This window comes from Zophobas morio, unplaced genomic scaffold, assembly GCF_036711695.1.
Source record: "Zophobas morio isolate AGI-343-1 ecotype UQ-CSIRO unplaced genomic scaffold, CSIRO_AGI_Zmor_V1 ptg000008l, whole genome shotgun sequence".
Taxonomy (NCBI): domain Eukaryota; kingdom Metazoa; phylum Arthropoda; class Insecta; order Coleoptera; family Tenebrionidae; genus Zophobas; species Zophobas morio.
The window spans coordinates 7,134,200-7,154,997 of NW_026972113.1; the positions used below are offsets into that span (position 1 = coordinate 7,134,200).

The following is a 20,798-nucleotide window of genomic DNA, read 5'->3' on the forward strand; positions in this document are numbered from 1 at the left end:
TTAAATTGAAAACCAAAGTAAAACATATGTTTTCAAAAAAAGATAAGTATACAGGTTTTATCTGTGATTAGCCTTTTACATTACGAATAAATAACACTAATTCTGTAGAAGACGTCAAACAGTAATCGCATTATCGGCGAATATGTCTATAAAAACGCAAACACAGTAGTAATTGATACACAGTTTTCGTTAATTTTGGAACATGTTCGTGTTCGCCTCATTATTAGGTAAGTACAACAAATTTTTTGTGATAAATCAATTTTTCTTACTTTCCCTTCTGGAATATCAGTATTTTTTCTCATTGTCCATCACTGAATTTGGCGACAAAGAAATCAAAAGCTGATCACCAAACCGGGTTCCCAAAGGAATGACAGAGATTAGCATTTTCATGGTAAAATATCAATTTTTAAGTGGGTTATGTTTATCGATATTTGTTTTTTAATTTTGTTTCCATTTCGAACAAACAAACTTTTTTTTAGTTTAGATATTTTAATTAATTTATTTTAATAATATTAATTGGTCCAGGTAACGCGCGCTGCTAAAATAGTGGGTGTTGGTGACTTGTGCGCTGCGGTTAGTTTACCCCTTGTAAAAAATGTTTCTTATAATTTTGTAAAAACTTCTGTCACTCTCTTCTCTTCTCGTTCTGTCGTTTTTCGTCCATTTTCGTCGTTTGTTATTCTTTTTCTTTCTTTTTCGCCCTTTTCGTCCTTGATCGTCCTTTTTCGTCCTTTTCGTCCTTTTTCGTCCTTCTCGTCTTTAATCGTCCTTTTCATCCTTTTCATCCTTTTCCGTCCTTTTCTGTCCTTTTCGTTCTCTTCGTCATTTTTCGTACTTATTCGTCCTTTTTCGTCCTCTTTCGTCATTTTTCGTCCTTCTTCGTCCTTATTTGTCCTTTTTCGTCCTTAATCGTCCTCTTTCGTCCTTTTGGTCATTTTCGTCCTTAATCGTTCTTTTTCATACTTTTCGTCCTATTCGTCCTTTTTCGACTTTAATCGCCTTTTTCGTCCTTTTCGTCATTTTTCGTCCTTTGTCGTCCTTTTTCTTTCTTTTGCTTTCTTTTTAGTCCTTAATCGTCTTTTTCATCGTTTTCGTCCCCAATCGTCTTTTTCGTCCTCAATCGTATTTTTCTTCCTTCCCGTCCTTTTTCGTCCTTCTTCGTCCTTTTCGTCCTTTTCGCCCTTTTTCGTCCTTTTCGTCTTTTTTGTCCTTTTTCGTCCTTTTCATCCTTTTCCGTCCTTTTCTGTCCTTTTCGTTCTCTTCATCCTTTTTCGTCCTTATTCGTCCTTTTTCGTCCTTTTTCGTCATTTTTCGTCCTTCTTCGTCCTTATTTGTCCTTTTTCGTCCTTAATCGTCCTCTTTCGTCCTTTTGGTCATTTTCGTCCTCAATCGTCTTTTTCTTCCTTCCCGTCCCTTTTCGTCCTTCTTCGTCCTTTTCGCCCTTTTTCGTCCTTTTCGTCTTTTTTGTCCTTTTTCGTTCTTTTCATCCTTTTCCGACCTTTTCCGTCCTGAATCGTCCGTTTTCGTTCTTTTCGTCCTTCTTCGTTCTTAATCGTCCTTAAACGTCCTTTTTGTCCTTATCGTCTGTTTTCGTTTTTTTCGCCCTTTTTCGTCCTTAATCGTCTTTTTCGTCCTTTATCGTCCTCTTTCGCCTTTTTCGTCCTTATTCGTCCTTAATCGTGCTTTTTCGTCCTTTTTCGTCCTTAATGGTCCTTTTTCGTCCTTTCCGTCCTTTTTCGTCTTTTTCGTCCTACTTCGTTCTTCTTCGTCCTTATTCGTAATTAATCGTCCTTTTCGCCCTTTTCCGTCCTTCGCGTCCTTTTTCGTCTTTTTTCGTCCTATCCTGTCCTTTTCGTTCTTTTCGTCCTTTTTCGTCCTTTCTTGTTCTTTTGTGTCTTTAATCGTCCTTTTTCGTACTTTTCGTCCTTTTTCGTCCTTCTCGTCCTTAATCGTCCTTTTCGCACTTTTTCGTCATTTTCTGTCCTTTTCGTTCTTTTCGTCCTTTTCGTCTTTTTTCGTCCTTTTCGTATTTTTTGTCCTTTTTCGTCCTTTTTCGTCCTTTTCGTCCTTTTCCGACCTTTTTCGTCCTGAATCGTCCGTTTCCGTTCTTTTCCTCCTTCTTCGTCCTTAATCGTCCTTAATCGTCCTTTTTTGTATTTATCGTCTGTTTTCGTTTTTTCGTCCTTTGTCGACCTTAATCGTCTTTTTCGTCTTTTTCGTCATTTTTCGTCCTTTGTCGTCCTTTTTCTTCCATTTGCTTTCTTTTTCGTCCTTAATCGTCCTTTTCGTCGTTTTCCTCCTCAATCGTCTTTTTCGTTCTCAATCGTCTTTTTCGTCCTTTCCGTCCTTTTTCGTCCTTTGTCGTCCTTTTTCTTCCTTTTGAGTTTATTTTTGTCCTTAATCGTCCTTTTCCTCCGTTTCGTCCTTTTTCGTCCTTATTCTTCCTTAATCGTGTTTTTTCGTCATTTTTCATCCTTTTTGTCCTATTCGTCCTTTTTCGATCTTAATCGTCTTTTTCGTCATTTTTCGTCCTTTGTCGTCCTTTTTCTTCTTGTTGCTTTCTTTTTCGTCCTTAATCGTCCTATTCGTCGTTTTCGTTCTCAATCGTCTTTTTCGTCCTTTCCGTCCTTTTTCGTCCTTTTCGCCCTTTTTCGTCTTTTTCGTCTTTTTCGTCATTTTTCATCCTTTCGTCCTTTTTCGTCCTCTTCATCTTTTTTGTCCTTTTTCGTCCTTTTCGTCCTTTTCCGACCTTTTTCGTTCTGAATCGTCCGTTTTCCTTCTTTTCGTCCTTCTTCGTCCTTAATCGTCCTTTTTTGTCCTTATCGTCTGTTTTCGTTTTTTCGCCCTTTTTCGTCCTTTTTCGTCCTCTTTCGTCTTTTTCGTACTTAATCGTCTTTAATCGTCTTTTTTCGTCCTTAATGGTCCTTTTTCGTCGTTTTCGTCCTTTTCGTTCTTTATCGTCTTTTTCGTTCTTTATCGTCCTTTCCGTCCTTTTTCGTCCGACTTCGTTCTTTTTCGTCCTTAATCGTGATTAATCATCCTTTTCGCCCTTTTCCATCCTTCTCGTCTTTTTTCGTCTTTTTTCGTCTCCTGTTAATTTATCCTCCTGTTCCGTTATTGTATTCTTCCGTGACTCTATTTCGTGTTGTTCTGTCCTTCTATCGTTTTATCATTCTATTCTGCTAGCATTTTGTTGTTCTATACTTCTGTTCTTCTATAATTCTATGGTTCTATCGTTCCGTTATTATATCCTTACTTCATTCTGTCTTTCTGTTGTTCTGTCATTCTGTCCTTATGCCATGTTCTAGTTTTGTGCTGCTGTTGGTCTGCCACTGTGTCCCTATGTCATTTTGTTCTACTGTCGTTCTGTTCTTTTACCGCTTTTTCGTTCTACTCTTCTGTAATTTTATCCTTCTGTCACCTTGTAATCATTCATCATTGTCATTCTTTCCTGTCAATCTACCCTCCTGTCGTTCTGTCCTTCTGTAATTTCGAGCTTCTGTCATTTTGCCTTTTTACCATTCTGCCCTTCTGTTCTTCTCTTATCCTGTCCTTCTGTCATTCTGTCAATCTATCCTGTTGTTCTTCTTCTGTCATTCTGTTCTCTTGTCGTTCTGTCATTCTATCATTTTGTCAGTCTGTCTTTATATCATTCTCTCCTTTGCCATTTCGTCGTTCTATGCTGCTGCCAGTCTATTAATTAGTTCTTCTGTCATTCTGTCATTCTCCCTTGTTGTTCAGCCTTTCTGTTGCTTTGTTTTCTCCTCATTCTGCTGTGGTTCTCTTATTCCCTCCTTCTTTCTGCCGTTCTGACATACTGTCCTTCTGGTCGTTGTCATTCTGTTCTTCTGTGGTTCTGTCGTTCTGGCGTTCTGCCTGTTTAAAAAGATATGGAGTCTTCGATGTTCAGATTTTGAAAGAATTTGAAAGAATCTTGAGAGTTTCTCATATATAATATTTTTAATTTTTAAGGAATCTCAAAGTCCTTAGTTTCGGTTTTTTTGAGATTTAAAAATAGTTTTAAAGTTACCGTTCTTATTTTTGAAAAATTAAAAGAGTATTTTGTGCCACTATACTTTTGTATCTTATATGTTTAAACTGAGAGAATCAGAATAGGTTCACTGTAACGTTTTAGAAAAAAAAAGAAAGAAGAAAAATTTGGGAATCCCTGGTACGTTTTCGAAAATATAAGAAAGATGCTGGAAACCCTTGTTTTTTTTTTGTTTTAGGACAAATTTTGAGAATACTAGATCTCTTATTTCTGAAAGGATTTGAAAGAAACACTAGTGTCATTTTTTCAAAAATTTAAAAGGTTTTTGGAAATATCTGATGTTCTGATTTTGAAAGAATTTTCAAAAATATTGAAGATTCCGAGTGATATGTTTTGGAAGGAATTTAAATAAACTTTGGGGTTTTTGCTATTCCGTTTTTGAAAGAATTAAAGAATCTTGGGAATTGTTCCGTTAGCTTAGAAGCCCTTGATGTTCAATGAAAAAATTTAAGACAATGTTCGGAGCCTGATGTTTAGTTTTAAGTTAAACTGAAACACAAGCATGGCAACTTGTTTTAAAATGATTTTAGAACAATTTTTCATACATCAATGTATTCATAGACCAGTTGACTTAATGTTTTTTCGTTTTTTTTTTTTTGGATTATATTCTTAACTTGCGGCGTTTTCCCCGAACACCCGAAATGAACACCGAATTTTGGTAATTAAAAAGCTTGCTCTCCGCTACAAAAACGCAAATGGTTCCCGGCAGCCACAAGAGACACAGATTACTCATTTTAATTACGGCCTTGTCAAAACGAAACACGTATGCACTCCAATAATTAAATTTTGATTTAAGACGTGGCACGTTTGTAAATTTCTCATAAATCGCTGGTAAAAATTGCCCCCGAAACAGACAACGGAATAAAAGCAAATAATACGTTCATTGCATTGTTGTAACGAAAATTCAATTTATGTCATGCATGCAAATCCAATTTGTATGATTTACGATTTGTGGTTATTGAAGTAGAAATTATGGAGCAATCTAGTCAATTGGTGCGGTGTTTTCTTGACGAAGTGCGACGATAACACATGAAAAACCGAGAAAATACTGGTAAATGAAAATAGACTTAACTGTTAAACATCAACAAAAGCCACAGACATCGCTTCCACTCGGTTAAACATCGAGTCACAGGTCGTTGGTTCGATTTTGCGTTAAGAGGAAATTGCTCTAATGGGGCTCATAATTCCTCAAATGACCTATGGGACATGTTAACGATTAATGAAGCAGATTATTCGAAAAACGTACCTTTCAAAGCATGTAATAAAAGCGAATGTTGTTATAGCTAGCGCTGCTCTTTTTCCCCTTCATCGACCCCGTTTGCTTATTACCCTTCCTTCAGACTCCACAACTCCTAGTCGAATCAAATCAAGTGCAATTGCAGCTTATTAAAAATTCCGCAGACATGAATTTCCGATGGAGGAAATAGTTATTCAACAAGCGTGTAATGATGGCGATTACCCCCGAGGAGGAATTTTGCAGCCCGAGCCGCCGCTTTTTCGCCGTGGGCGTAGAAAACCGTTTTTTAATCGCAGGTAGGTCGTGTCGTAATGGCGTATTATGGCACAGCCGGAGGATGACCCAAATATCTGTTGCCAGTGGAGGCGTGAAATTACATTTGACAATTGCTTTCAGACGGCGTCTGCAGCCACAAAAGGTCGACCGACTCTCCAGGATTCCCTTCTTCTTATTCCACTTCAAACACGATTAAGGCGATATGACTCGCTTGAGACAGGGCGAGATATCTAGATATGGGAGTCTAGGGAAGTTACCGGAATGAATTTGAATGTCATTTCGATTCTTCCTTTTTGTGGAGTGCAAACAGGGGAGTGCAGGCTAAGCTACAGCAGAACTCGCGAATACTTGCAGGAAATTTTGAAATTAAGTGGGAGAGCGAACGAAAAGGAATAACAAATTAAAATTCGGAGTCGGGTGAAAGAGCTCTCGGAGTTATCGCATTTAGGTCGTAGTTAAAGTTCTTAGGAGATTTGTTTGGAAAAATCTTAATCATTTCACTGTTTTTAATAAATTCGATTGGGTGGACAAGCTCACGACAACGTACCGAGGTAGTTATAAGCTTTAACAATCGACAAACTTTCAGAGTTCTTTCACTTAAAGCTCCCGATAATTTAGGTCTTACGTTAAGAATATTAAAGCTTGCGCAATTTTTACAAACCTTAGACAAAATTGTATGATTTTCCCGGCGCCTCCACCATTTTTCAACGAACTCCTACTTCAAACGCAAATTTAATAACTATTGTTTTCGAAAACGCGCCAACAAAGCAACAGATGTATTTTTAAACGCTCGGTTCCACAGTCAATTCCACATTCGTATGCAAACCAGAACGCCAAAGAACGCACCACCTAATTTCTGATCTTTAATTTATTTTCATTCGACTCACTGAAACAATTTATTTCAAGTACTGAACAATTAGGTGTCCAATTGAAATTTATTTGTTTACAAACAAGGAAAAAGTTGAAGTAACCGATTTCGATGGGAGTCTATAAAAACAAATAGCTGTTTTTCGACCATTGAAATTTATTATATTAAAACTAATGGAGTGGAACAGGCCCTCACGAAGCTCTCTAATAAACTTCCAGATTATCGAGTGAAACATCCTGGATTTGCTGTCGCTGAGGGTGACATATTTGAGGGAAAAGGTTTGGGGGCTATCATTTTAGAACAAACGATTTTCTTTTCATAAACACGAAGGAGGAAAAATAACTTTCACTTACACCCGTCACGGAAAAAATAAATTCGATAGCGAGCTCTAGCTACAGTTCTCGTGTAACAAGTGTAATTAGCGTAAGACGAATTTATTAACGATTTTCGAATCTGAAACAACTCCTCACTCCTCACTTTTAGCAATATGCAGCTCTTTAATTGAATCAGTGAACCGGCATCCGATGACAGGCCAGAAAGAGGAATGCTTAAAGGGACAGCGCGTCGTCCTGAAGGAATTCGGATTTAACATTACACGGGGAATTATTCTGGAACTTTACAGCAGTGATGTTCGACAGAGTTGCTTGTTTAATTGAATTCCATTGTATGTTAAACTTGTTTTAAAGCAGTAGCTAAGCCGAGCCTTCACAAACTTACACAATTTTCGCCATACCTTCGATGATCCAAGTTTACTCATTTTTATGAGATTACTTAGGAACTCGCGGCTTGTTATTCACTTTAGGAGTAACGCAAAAAGGAGTGCGGTCCGTTAAAGTTGATGAGTGGTGTAAACAGACTACAAAACAGCCGAGGAAAATAAAAGGCGCCAAATTCGCACCAAACCGCAACGAAGGGTAAATTGGGCTCCAACTATCAAGTCATTTTTTGTTGCCCCAAATTTAATAGACGAACTTAACACGAGACTTGAAGTTAATTTTTTAATACTTTGGGTGCTTCTGCGTGCTTACGGGAATGTAATCTTGGGGAATTTTATTTTGTGTTTATTTTCTCGCAGCAGCGGAAGCTAATTATGTTGGAAGCTTGGAGTTTTTGTTGCCTGAAAATGAATTAAAATACCGGCGAACAGTGAGGTTATAGTTGATCGTGTTTTATTTTCTATTATTTGGTCACCTTGAACGAAATTCAGAAGTGGTAAGTGATTTCGTGTAAGAAAGCAACCACTTAAGCCAGTATCATGTACCTATCCAGAGTTCGCATTCAGCCCGGATTATCATATTCCTTCCTTAACCTCCACTAAACCACCAATTTCGCCCGAAACAGCGTAATTGTTCCTTAATACCCTCCATCTCATGCACCCCAGCGTTTAAACCCCATCCAGATATATCTGGTCGCTGACTCGTTAGTTCGGTTCATCCCCTGAAAGCCATTAGCCGGAGCCAATGTAATTTAATTGACATGAAACCAGCACTTACAAATATACGCTATATATATCGGTTCGGCTGGCATGTAATGACCACCGGTTGATCATTAAAACTTGGCTTTGACAGGAAGCGCGCCGTGTAAGTCAATAATTAGATTTCTCTGCACGAACACGGAGATAAGACAGCTGTCCGGTCCCGTGCTCGTATAACCGAGCTTGCGGTTATAAAACTCTGGGACTATTGGAAGGTTCGCCCATCAAACCGCTCGCTTTATCCAAAACTGCCACAGTCTGGGGGCCAATAACGCCACTTTTACAGATTACGGGGTGTCTTCATGCCGGACCACTCGAACGGGGCGAGAGTTTACAACCACCTGGAAAGGAGCGCTAGGACGCGTTGAACGTTTTTAAACATTGATCCATTTTTAGCGAAAGAATTGAATTGAAAGCGGAACACACGATTTCAACGGTTTTTCCATTTAATCTTTAATTATAAACTTCCTGGGAAGAACCACATCCGCGCGAAAGTGGCAACTTGAACTGATACTTCGTTGTTTTGCGAAGACGGAGAATCGAATATAATATGCGACAGATCTTCTGTGGTATGTATGTTATATCCGAATTTTTGCTATTCTTCATTAAACTTTATTGTCAAATGTTGTAGCTAAATCAATAAGTTTTATATCTCTATCTTGCAATAATTTAAAAATAATATGATTTTCGAATATTTCGACAATCTGGATCCGAGCCCAAAAATACTCTATGTCTTTGGAATCCCCTGTTTACGATCTATATCCCACAATTTCCTATGAAGTTCTAGGCAACTTTTCAAGAGACGAATTTTTCAATATCTTTTAAAAATTTCGACTGTTTTCTACCACTTTCGAAAATTACCTAAAGAGATTTTTTTGTGGATTTAGACCTCTAGAAGGCATTTTTGGCTTCATTATTATGAAAATTTCTACCATTTTTCCAAGACTGTCAATATACAATAAGACAATTTTTCGGTTTTTCTTAAAATTGGACTTTGAAACCAAATATTTTGAAAATCCTTGTCTGAACTCATACACACGCTATGTATTTCAATTTGCTCGACGAAAGCTATAGCCCAGAATTTTTGTGAATTTTTAGGCAACTTTTTTTGAAGAGCTCAATTTTTGAAAGTTGGCTTGATTTCTTTGAAAATTCAGGCATTTTTAGTGTTCACTCTCTAATTATTTCACCTGAAATTCTCACAGAATCTATGCTTACAGCCACCTGGTTTTCAAATTATAGAGTTTATCAGTGACCCGTTTTCGACATTTTTAAATATTCATAAATTTTGAGAGAAAGAACCGTAAGAATTATTATCAGTTAAATTAATGTCACGGTCGACTCGAAATAGGTGAAGTGATTCTTAAGAGAGAAGCGAATTACCTTTATAAATTCGAGAAGGATACTTTTTTAAATTTTTATCGAAAAATTGAAACACGAGTGAAAACTAACGATTTTTCCATTTAACCAAATGGACTTTTGGGAATAAAAATGTGGTGTGATTTTTGCTAACCTTTATTGTTATAACACATAGTTTAAAAATAAATAACATTACTGTCATATATATTGTAGCTACACAAACCAATTTTATATTTCTATTTTGCAATTAAATGTAACTGACATAGAACAGATTATTTAGAAAGAAATTTTGAAAATTACTTAGAAAAATAACGATTTTAGAATTAAGCTCCGCCCCTTGGCTTACGACGAATAAAATAAATCATCACAATTGAGATAGGGCGGGTGGGCGGGTTTACATTTTGCTTTTTTGTTTCAATATGTGCAGACTTCTTTTCACCGCCCCATAATTGCAAATTTAAGTTTTTTGTTGTAAAAAAATGGCTATGTATATAAAGAAAAAAAGCCAAAATATAAACCCCGCCCACCCGCCCTATCTCAATTGTGATGATTTATTTATTCGTTGTCAGACCTAGGGGCGGAGCCTAACTGCAAAGTCCATATTTTTCTATAAACATTTTTGTGTAGGCTTATTTCGACAACACGAAGCTTAAAACATGTTTAAAATGGAGAATTTGTTTGTATAAGGAAATATCGATTTGGAATTAGACTCCGCCCCATAATTGCAAAATCTATATTTCCTTGCAATCATGTACCATTGTAACCATGTTTTAAGTTTTTTGTTCTGAAAAGATGGCTACGTATATTAACAAAAAAAAAAGGCAAAATATAGGCCCCGCCCACCCACCCTATCTCAATTACATTACATTTTGCCTTTTTGTTTTAATGTGTGTAAACTTCTTTTCACGACATGAAGCTTAAAACATGTTTAAAATGTAGAATTTGTATAAGGAAACATCGAATTTGCAATTAGACTCCGCCCCATAATTGCAAAATCTCTATTTCCTTGCAGTAATGTACCATTTTAACCATGTCCTAAGTTTTGGTTCTGAAAAGATGGCTACGTATATTAAGAAAAAAAAAGGCAAAATATAAGCCCCACCCACCCACCCTATCTCAATTTTGATGATTTTTTTATTCGTTGTCAGATCTAGGGGCGGAGCCTAACTGCAAAATCCATATTTCTCCAGAAAAATTTACCATTTTAAACCTGTTTTAAGTTTCTAAGAATACAAATCATCACAATCGAGGGGTGGGCGGGTTTACATTTTGCCTTTTTGTTTCAATATGTGCACACTTCTTTTCACCGCCCCATAATTGCACATTTCGTATTTCCTTGCAAAAATTCACCATTTTAACCATGTTTTAAGTTTCTTGTTGTGAAAAAATGGCTATGTATATAAACAAAAAAAGACAAAATATAAGCCCCGCCCACCCGCCCGATCTCAATTCTGATGATTTTTTTTTATTCGTTGTCAGATCTAGGGGCGGAGCCTAATTGCAAAACCCATATTTCTCTACAAAAATTTACCATTTTAAACCTGTTTTAAGTTTGTAAGAATACAATAATCATCACCATCGAGATGGGGTGGGTGGGCGGGGTTAATATTTTGCCTTTTTTCTTAATATACTTAGTATTCTTTGAATAACACGATACTCAAAACCATATTTTGAATTTCTTGTAATGAAATAAGTATTTAGCAGCTAAGCTCAGCCCCCTTGGTTCACGGCGACTAAAAAAAATCATCACAATTAAGATAAGGTACCATTTTAAACATGTTTTAAGTATCTTGTTTTGAAAAGAATATTACGTATAATAAGAGAAAAGCAAAATATAGGCCCCTCCCACCCGCCCGAACTCAATTCTGATGATTTTTTTTTATTCGTTGTCAGATCTGGGGGCGGAGCCTAATTGCAAAATCCATAGTTCTCTCCAAAAATTTACCACTTTAAACCAGTTTTAAGTTTCTAGGAATACAATAATCATTACAATCGAGATTGGGTGGGTGGGCGGGGTTAATATTTTGCCTTTTTTTCTTAATATACTTTTAGTATTCTTTGAATAACACGATACTCAAAATCATATTTCGAATTTCTTGTAATGAAATAAGTATTTAGCAGCTAAGCTCCGCTTCCTTGGTTCACGGCGAATAAAAAAAAATCATCACAATTAAGATAGGGTACCATTTTAAACATGTTTTAAGTATCTTGTTTTGAAAAGAAGATTACGTACAATACGAGGAAGGCAAAATATAAGCCCCGCCCACCCGCCCTGTCTCAATTCTGATGATTTTTTTTTATTCGTTGTCAGATCTAGGGGCGGAGCCTAATTGCAAAATCCATAGTTCTCTCCAAAAATTTACCAGTTTAAACCTGTTTTAAGTTTCTAGGAATACAATAATCATCACAATCGAGATTGGGTGGGTGGGCGGGGTTAATATTTTACCTTTTTTTCTTAATATACATAGTACCTATTCTTTGAATAACACGATACTCAAAACCATATTTTGAATTTCCTGTAATGAAATAAGTATTTAACAGCTAAGGTCCGCCCCCTTGGTTCACGGCGACTAAAAAAAATCATCACAATTAAGATAGGGTACCATTTTAAACATGTTTTAAATATCTTGTTTTGAAAAGAATATTACGTATAATAAGAGAAAAGCAAAATATAAGCCCCGCCCACCCGCCGCATCTCAATTCTGATGATTTTTTTTATTCGTTGTCAGATCTAGGGGCGGAGCCTAATTGCAAAATCCATATTTCTCTACAAAAAATTACCATTTTAAACCTGTTTTAAGTTTCTAAGAATACAATAATCATCACAATCGAGATGGGGTGGGTGGGTGGGGTTTATATTTTGGCTTTATCTCTTAATATACATACATCCTTGAATAACCCGATACTGAAAAGCATGTTTTTAATTTCTTATAACGAAATAAGTATTATGCAATTAAGCCCCGCCCTCTTGGTTTACGGCGAATAAAATAAATCATCACAATTGAGATGGGGTGGGTGGGCGGGCTTAACTTTTGCCTTTTTGTTTTAATGTGTGTAGACTTCTTTTCACAACATGAAGCTTAAAACATGTTTAAAATGGAGAGTTTGTATAAGGAAACATCGAATTCGCAATTAGATTCCGCCCCACAATTGCAAAATCTATATTTTCTTGCAATAATGTACCATTTTAAACACGTTTTAAGTTTTTTGTTCTGAAAAGATGGCTACGTATATTAAGAAAAAAAAGGCAAAATATAAGCCCCGCCCACCCACCCTATCTCAAGTCTGATGATTTTTGTTATTCGTTGTCAGATCTAGGGGCGGAGCCTAACTGCAAAATCCATATTTCTCCACAAGAATTTAGCATTTTAAACCTGTTTTAAGTTTCTAAGAATGCAATAACCATCACAATCGAGATAGGGTGGGTGGGCGGGGTTAATATTTTACATTTTTTTCTTAACATACATGGTATTCTTTGAATAACACGATAGTCAAAACCATATTTCGAATTTCTTGTAATGAAATAAATATTTAGCAGCTAAGCTCTTCCTCCTTGGTTCACGGCGAATAAAAAAATCATCACAATTAAGATAGGGTGGGTGGGCTTAATTGCAAAATCCTTATTTCTCTACAAAAATAACTCCAAAAATCGGATAACGAATGAACAGTTCATCACAATTGAGGTTGGGGCGGGTGGGCCTGGATTATTTTTATCTTTTTTTCTTAACATATATAATTTTCTTTCAACAACATGATGCTTAAAAAACAGGTTTCACATGGTAGTTTCTTTAGAGAAATAAGCAATTAAGCTCCGCCCCTCGGCTCGCGGTGGTTAAAAAAAAACTGAAAATATGTTTGAAATGGTAAATTTGAAACGTAGGGGGAAAAATTTACCATTTTAAACATGTCTTCAGTCTCACCCATCCGTCTCGATCTCAATGGTGATGGTTTTTTCATTTGTCAGACCGAGGGGCGGAGCGTAATTGCAAAATCCTTATTTCTCTACAAAAAATAAGCCCTTTGGTCGTCGAATGAATCACAACTGGGTTTGGGGCGGGTGGGTGGGGCTTATTTTATATATTTTATATAATTTTCTTTCAACAACGTAATATTTCTTAAAAACATGTTTGATATCGTAGTTTCTTGCAGAGAAATAAGCATTTTCCAATTAAGCTCCGCCCATCGGCTTACGACGAATAAAAAAAGTCATCACAACTGTGATGAGGGCGAGTGGGAAGAATTTGTATTTTCCCGCTATATTTTTTTAATTTGCTCGACAAAATCTATGTCCCTGAATTTTGTGTGAATTTCTAGACAATTTTTTTAGGAGCTCAGTTTTTGAAAATTTCGATCTTTTTCAACCACCTTTGAAAATTACCTAAAGATAATTTTTGGAGATTTAGATCTCTGGAAAGTATTTTTGGCTTCATTTCTTTAAAAATTCATAATGAATGCTCATCTAGTTATCGTTCTAAACTAGGGAATGATACATTTTTTTATTTTTTATTTTTTTTCATTTGCTCAAATGGATTTTTAATTGTAAATTTCATAGGGAAAACCGCGTTCGCCTGAAACGTGCACTTGGTCCAACAGCTCGTTGTTTTGCAAAGACAGGGTATAGAGGATAATATGCGGCAGGTCTTTAATATTATTTTTGTATTTTGCTAGTAAATGGAGATATGCAATAAATTAAACTATTTAACAGTAATTTTACTCGATTATTATAAATTTGCACTTGATTTAGAACAGTAATTACAGTAGTAAACGGACATATTGTATGTTTGTAGCCACCTGGAAAAGTTATTAAAGTGTGCTGGCAATATTAAACTACAGAGCTTATTAACAACTAGTTCGACATTTTTAAACATTGATACATTCTAAAGAAACGACCTTGATAATTATCATCAGTTAAATTAATTTGATCGTGGACTCGAATTAGGAGATGTAATTTTTGAGAGTGTGACGTAATTAAATGTTGGCAGCGTCATTTATTACTCTCGTCATAAATTTGGGAAAGGTTGCTTATTTTGCGAAGAGGAGATACAAAGTACAATATGCGGCAGGTCTTTATTAATGCCACAAACTAATGCTATATTTGCATGTATGTAATAAATGCAACTATTTAACAAATATTTACTCGGTGATTATAAACTCGCATTTGATTTAGACCGATAATTACGGCTTTGATTCAATCGGACACGACACGGTATTAATAAATATTTCAAAACATTCATTATCGTAACAAAGGCGTCCGAACCGAAGCGGAACTTTGCCTTTTCGTTTTTCTCAGCAAACAAATAATCAATAGGAACAAGAACCAAACTAGCATAAAAGAAACACACTCACTCTCTAATGACTCCACTTGAAACTCTCAAACAATATAAGACGATTATTACAGATCCCTGTTTGCAGAATTTCCGATGATACAACTGCAAGTTAAATCTTCCATGCAACAGTTACTTTGCAAATACCTGCTGCGTTTGCTATTTCGATCGAACCTTTATTAAAAGGGTATTTGTGGAAGCTAATGAATAGAAAATTTCCTCGTTTAAGCATTTACTCAGCTCGAAAGAAAGAAAATGAATTGCCAGTTCAGCAACACGAAGTTTGTTTTTTCAACGCATTTATACAAATTTTCAATTTTTGATTTTCAGTGAACTTTGTAATGCCAACTAAGTTCAGTTCAGGGTTTTAATTTTGCGGTTTTTTTGGTGACGATCTCTGGAATGAAAAAAATCCCCAGAAGCAAATACTTTGAAGAAGCTTTTTGTTCCATTTTCAAAACCCACCTTTCAAATGCAGATTTTACCGGAACAAGGCTAAAACAACCGGATAGCTTTGACGGCTTTAGTTCTAGAAAAGTCTGACTAGAAGAACGAAAACGTAGTTGTGAATTAAGTAAATAAGGTTCATAATTATCTTGTATTCATAAATGAGGTCAAAGCGTCGCGACGTTATGAATTTTTTTAATTTTTTTTCAAACACATTATGTTTATTAAAACGAGTTTCGAAGCGCTGCGATGTATTAAAAATAGTATTAGTATAATATTGTGCGAAAAGTGTGCGCATGAGAGCGAAAACACATTATGAAAGACACTCTGAAATTCTAATAGAAAACTGACATCATATTTCACCTGGAATTGCTCTCAACAGTGGAAATTATTTTAAGACGGGTAATAAAGAGCGCGGTTATTTAGGGTCTTGTGTCTTGGCGGGCGAATTTCACTTTTATTCAAAGCGCGGTCTGTCGTCAATTTGACACCGAACGAAATACATTGTAGAATCAAATAAAGCTGCCTATTATCTGGCTGCAGTTAAGATTCCCTGAAGCTCCTGTTTACAGCTGCTGTAATTTCCTCTTTAATTCTTGAATCGTATGTGGGTTATTTCCGCACACATTATCCTTAAAGCATCCCATAAAAGCTCCCCTGCATTCGAATTACGTTTTATATTGGAAACTTACGGCGCACCTGAACAACAAGAATGTTTTCATTAAAAGCCGAGGAATCGTGTCCATTACTAGCAAATGAATTCATAAGAACTCCGGTCAGATATTAAAAACATGAATCAAAGATGTGCACAACCACTTGAATTAAAAATACCCCCAGCAGTCACTCCCGCACCCAATCCGCCTCTGTAATTGTCAGAAAACAAATAGCTCCTTTTTGTGGTCACTCCATGTGCATTTATCCATAAATTTAACCGATGTTTGAATTTTGTCCTACCCCCGAGCGGTGGATGTTCATTAAACACCGCTCGCCAAAGCTCGCAATTAAAGCACACGTTGTTAATTTACACTTTGAGCGGAATTATTTTACCGATGTTAGACGAGGCAAAGAAGCAAAGCCGGAAAAACTTTGCACGTTCATTCAAATAAAGCGAAACTGCAAACTTTCATTATTTGTTGGTGGTGAAAGATGGAAGTGGTTTGATGAAAAAGCGAATGTAGAATTCATATCCGGACCGCGACATTATACCTGCAGGGCGCAGCTGGGAGCATCGTTCAGCAGCAGAAATTTTCAATATTGGCCTTCTGCATAAAGCGACCCGTAAAACAGGGCAAAAAATTTCAGAGTTTTATGTTTTAATAATGGAGTGTGACCAGGGACCGGGATTGTGTGCTGTTCGAATTTTGTAAGTTTGCTTGACGAGGTGTATTTTGAAACGGGGAACGTAATTCCAAACACAGAACAAAATTTTAAGTAAAAAAATAAGTTAAAGATTTTGCCCACAATATGCAAGGTTATGATGTTTAGGCACAAAGTTTCAGTGTATTTTTACGTAACGCTCCAAAGACCGAACTCAATTTTGGGGCTTATTTTCTCAAACTGGTTAATTGGCAGTTCCATCAAGACATCTGTCAATGCCTAAACCCGGTCCATCCCCGCCATTACCGTGAATCTTTTCGTCCCTCCGAGCCGACAATGTATCACCGTCAGACCGTCGGTTGCGAATTATTGTCCCCTTTTGGGCTATTTGCTGTTAACGCGGCCTCGAACCCGCGATCTATAGCCGTGTCAGCTGCGAACGACAACACCAAACCAAATGAAATGAAAAATTCCAAAGTCTGAACAAATTTGTAAGATTGTAGCCCTCAGGGAAATTGTTGATAAACCAACTAATTAAAACGTGGCGATTCAGCACGCTCTCTAACCCCGAAACAAATTAGACGAAGTTATTTTGAATATTTTGATTTTTTGAATCCTAGTGTGCAAGTTTTGAAATTCCGATATTGCGAATAGTTGGATTAATTGGTTTGTTGATTAAATTAATGATTGCACACGCTCCCGGTTAGTTTTTCGGGCCCGCTTGCTCTTTATGCGATTAACTTTAACAATAATTGTTCAAAGCAGAATCCGTGAATGGCTGCAGGCTAAGCCAATTAATTAATGCAAGTGCCAACGTAACCCTCTTCGTTATAAATCTGGCATCAAAGAAGGATTATTAATTAAATTCCGTTTTATTCTATCTTTCGAACAAAATCGAAAACTTGCAGCGTCAGTGTTTACAGAAACTCGAAACTCTTGGAAAAATTTTTAATTTACTTTCGGCTGATCGGGCCATTACTGAACTTTCTTCTTTTCGATCGCCGGAATTTACTTTTTATTATTCTACAATTACTCAGTTTACACCGGGGGAGTTACGACCGAGCAACGGCCAAGTTTGTCAGTAAGTTAAAATTGAAGTTCCACGCTCGACCTCAAATTATCAGAGCTGCCGAGCTCATTTACTAAAATACTTGCCTTAGTTGAATTTTCAATGAACTGTGAGTGTCACAGTCGGATTATTATAAAGGGCTTCTGATGTAAGACAATTAAACACTGAGAGACGCAACAGCAATTTATACTTGATGGTAATTTAGAGATTGGATTTTATGGAAATGCGAACGTAAATAAGCAAGTAATTACAGATAATATATTAAAGTGCTTACGTCTCCTTAGCGTTGTGGTGCGGCCTGCAGACGCTCGTCTGACGCTACCTAAGCATCATAATTACTCAGAAAAACAATTAGCGACTTTCAGGTTATAAAGCTCGAAAACGAAGGAAAAAGTCGCTGCACACAACACGAAGGGGTATGACGGTCGCGTCTATTTTATTATCTTATTTACTATATCCGGATATGACTTTAGTGTCCAGGCGAAAATCCGCCAAAATCGCGTTTCTATTTCCTCGGCTAATTATTTTAGAGTGTGAACCCTTCGTGCCTCCAGCGTAAGACTCGGCGATAAAAACGGAAACGGAGGAAATTCGTATTGAAACGACTGGTGAATTGAAAACAACGGTTTTAGAAGTGTCGCTGAAAGCAATCTTTTTGTAGACGGCAAGCTGCCTTGTCACCGATCGAAAAATGTGGTGCTGATTCAAACAGACTTTTAAAGAGACATCGCAATATGCAAACCCGCGCACAACACGAAATTGCAGGCGCTAGTTTCGTCGAATTTATCCAGAAATCAGCTCCTTTATTACGTTCGTCCGTAATTTTAATAAAACGTGAGAGAGAAAGCGTTTCGTGGCTTCCACATATGATTCATTCAACTCGGTTATTTCATTTCTTCTTCTTTCAAGTTTTGATTGGCCTCGTCGGGTTTCTCGAGCGCAATCATGAATTTCAAATTACTTCAGAATTCCGGAGCTGAAAATTTAAATTACCTGGCCAAAAGGTTCCAACATGATAAAAATTTATTTCATATAAATTTATATTATCGTGTATACCTAACGAAGGAAACGGTTTCATCAAGCCGCAGTCGTTGATAAGCTCGAATCATATATTCGGTAAATTGCTTTCGGGGAACAGATAGTTTCGCTGATAAGACTAGGTGGATCGCGCTTAATTAATTTTTCCGATTTTCACCAGTCGGTGGGATTAAATAAACCGAACCTGTAAATAGGAGGTGTTTCGTGTCAGTTTGGCGCAGTCGGTGGGATGCGAGCAAATTGGGTTAGCGACTGCATTGAAAATACCCGGCGTTGTTTGGGTCACTCACCCACGCATTTTGTTTGAGTTCCCTCGGGAGAAATCTATTAAAATTGACAGCTCTAACTTTTTTAAACAATTTCAATTATGTCAGAGCTTCCATTTTCAGCGAAATGCAATGAGTGCGAGGGGTTATAGCCGATCAATGACAATGCGCACGTTCCACCGTCCCAATGGAGAAAAACATAATGGATTGAGGTTCGCGATGAAGAGCGTGGCTAAAAGCGTTTCTTTCCTCCTTCAGACTCCAAATTTAATTCAGTTCGTTCGATGCTACTTTTTTACTCTAAGTTTTAATGCTGTTCTTCGAGACTATTGCATTAAAACTTTAATACGGCCAATTAATCCGAACTTTTGTCCATCGACTTGAGCAAATTTTAGTCGATTTCTTCCGGAACATAGTAACACTTTCTTTGCATAATTCCAAACAACGCAAACCCAGGTCATTTACCCACTACCGTTGAAAAAGCGCTCAAAGCACTCTGCGTAGCCAATTGAAACGTCACTCCGCAAAACCAGCAGGACGTTTTTATTTTGTTTCAGGACTTTTGTGAATGTTTAAGCACCCACTCTGGCAAACCTTTTAGCGAGCTCGTTTATGCTGTGACGTCATCGATGATTTTAATTTGTGGATATGAGACGGATTCTGCGGTTTGAGGCGCTTAACAACGTGCGGTTATGGAGTGCTTCGGGTCTCCCGTCCATACAAATCGTCGTTTAATTGGCAAAGTTGGTGTGACAATCGGCTGGAGATGGGCGGTCCTGATACGCAGTCCTTCGCTGTAATCTTACAGGTCAGTGGCAATTAACAGTTATCAACGGGGTATTTCATACCGCAATATCAAAGACCGTTCATCCAACAATGTCTAAGCGGCAAAGGATTCAAAAGAGGCATTGGCTGTCCCACACAACGGACAGACGATCCATCAGGAAGACGTGGTTGATTAGTTGGCCGACGAAATTCGACTAAAGGGATGGCCGGAGTCTAATGGCAAGGCCGTATTTGCGATAGCACGTAGATTGGCTCAAAGGATATAACGGCTAGGATTATACGATGGAAATTGTAACATATGACACGGCTATATATCAGAGGCAGCGCGGGCATGTTAAAAGCTCGTAAAATGGAAGGGTATCAATGTCCTTTTCGGGCGACCTTTATCAAAATAAATAATACTAGACGTACGCTAGGTATTCCCGAGGATAATACAGAGGCCGACGTTATATGAGAGATAAAAGAAGTAACGGCTTAGATACACAAAATAAGAAGCTAATATTGCCAATGTGGCAAAGCACGGTGCGTCTGAGTCCTTCAGGACTATAAATCTATCGGTGGCGAACTCGTAAGCTGAGGTTGGATACAAGCATCGTTTGTTTGTTCGAAAAGACCACCGCCCGAGGGCACGTTGAGCTTCTGGATATTGGTTCATATGAGCCTATTTGTTCGGAGATCTTGATGAAATAGAGAAACAAACTCGTGATTGTGAGCTTTCGCCGAAACGCGCTTTATGGAAACGTAAATGTAACGACGTTTGCCTGATCTTGAAGGAAATTGACTTACGCATAGTTATCTCAGCGAAAATCACACTTTCCCGCTGAGACTAATTTAAAAATAACAAAATAATTTCCATCAGTGTGTGGTATGATGAAAGAAAATGTAGACTCCACTGCCAAGAAGAACACGAAGTTTAAATAGAACAGTAGAGGCTTATAGCAACAACAACAAAAATATATCCATATCCACCGTGTTAAGAGTACTAGCCAGTGTTCGCAAAGTAATTGTGATAAAAACCAAGGCGGATTAATAAATCACAAGCTCAGGAATATGTTATCGTATAAAATTTAAATAGTATTTACTATGCAAAATTTAAGGTGACATCATCACATTGTCGGTAGGGATGGTGAGACAAATTTTGGTTAACGTTTTACCATCAACACTATATTGCTAACATATATTTAAAATTTGATAATAATCGGTTCGGTAGTTTCAGAGATTATTATCATTTTTTTTTTACTTTGGAGGTAATGAAACATCGAGAAAACATGAAAGCAGACGTTCAC

General features: G+C 37.1%; 1 protein-coding gene across 1 annotated transcript; it reads right to left on the reverse strand.

Annotated features, from left to right (window-relative positions):
• Nucleotides 1-1,347: 1,347 nt before the first annotated feature.
• Nucleotides 1,348-3,506, reverse strand: LOC135125546 (cylicin-2-like). Its single transcript, XM_064051209.1, has 5 exons — nt 3,464-3,506; nt 3,257-3,332; nt 2,750-3,020; nt 1,755-1,944; nt 1,348-1,508 (listed from the first exon to the last, which is right to left on the reverse strand). The coding sequence occupies exons 1-5, from the start codon at nt 3,504-3,506 to the stop codon at nt 1,348-1,350; spliced, it is 741 nt and encodes a 246-aa protein (XP_063907279.1).
• Nucleotides 3,507-20,798: the final 17,292 nt, after the last annotated feature.

Excerpts from the sequence above, each read along its gene's own strand:
- LOC135125546 (XM_064051209.1), bottom strand. The coding sequence starts at position 3,506 with ATGACAGAAGCTCGAAATTACAGAAGGACAGAACGACAGGAGG. Across the intron at positions 3,333-3,463 it reads AAGGACAGAACGACAGGAGG|TGGCAGACCAACAGCAGCAC; the intron begins GTAGATTGACAG and ends ATAGGGACACAG. Across the intron at positions 1,945-2,749 it reads GACGATTCAGAACGAAAAAG|GACGAGAAGGACGAAAAAGG; the intron begins GTCGGAAAAGGA and ends AGGACGATTAAG.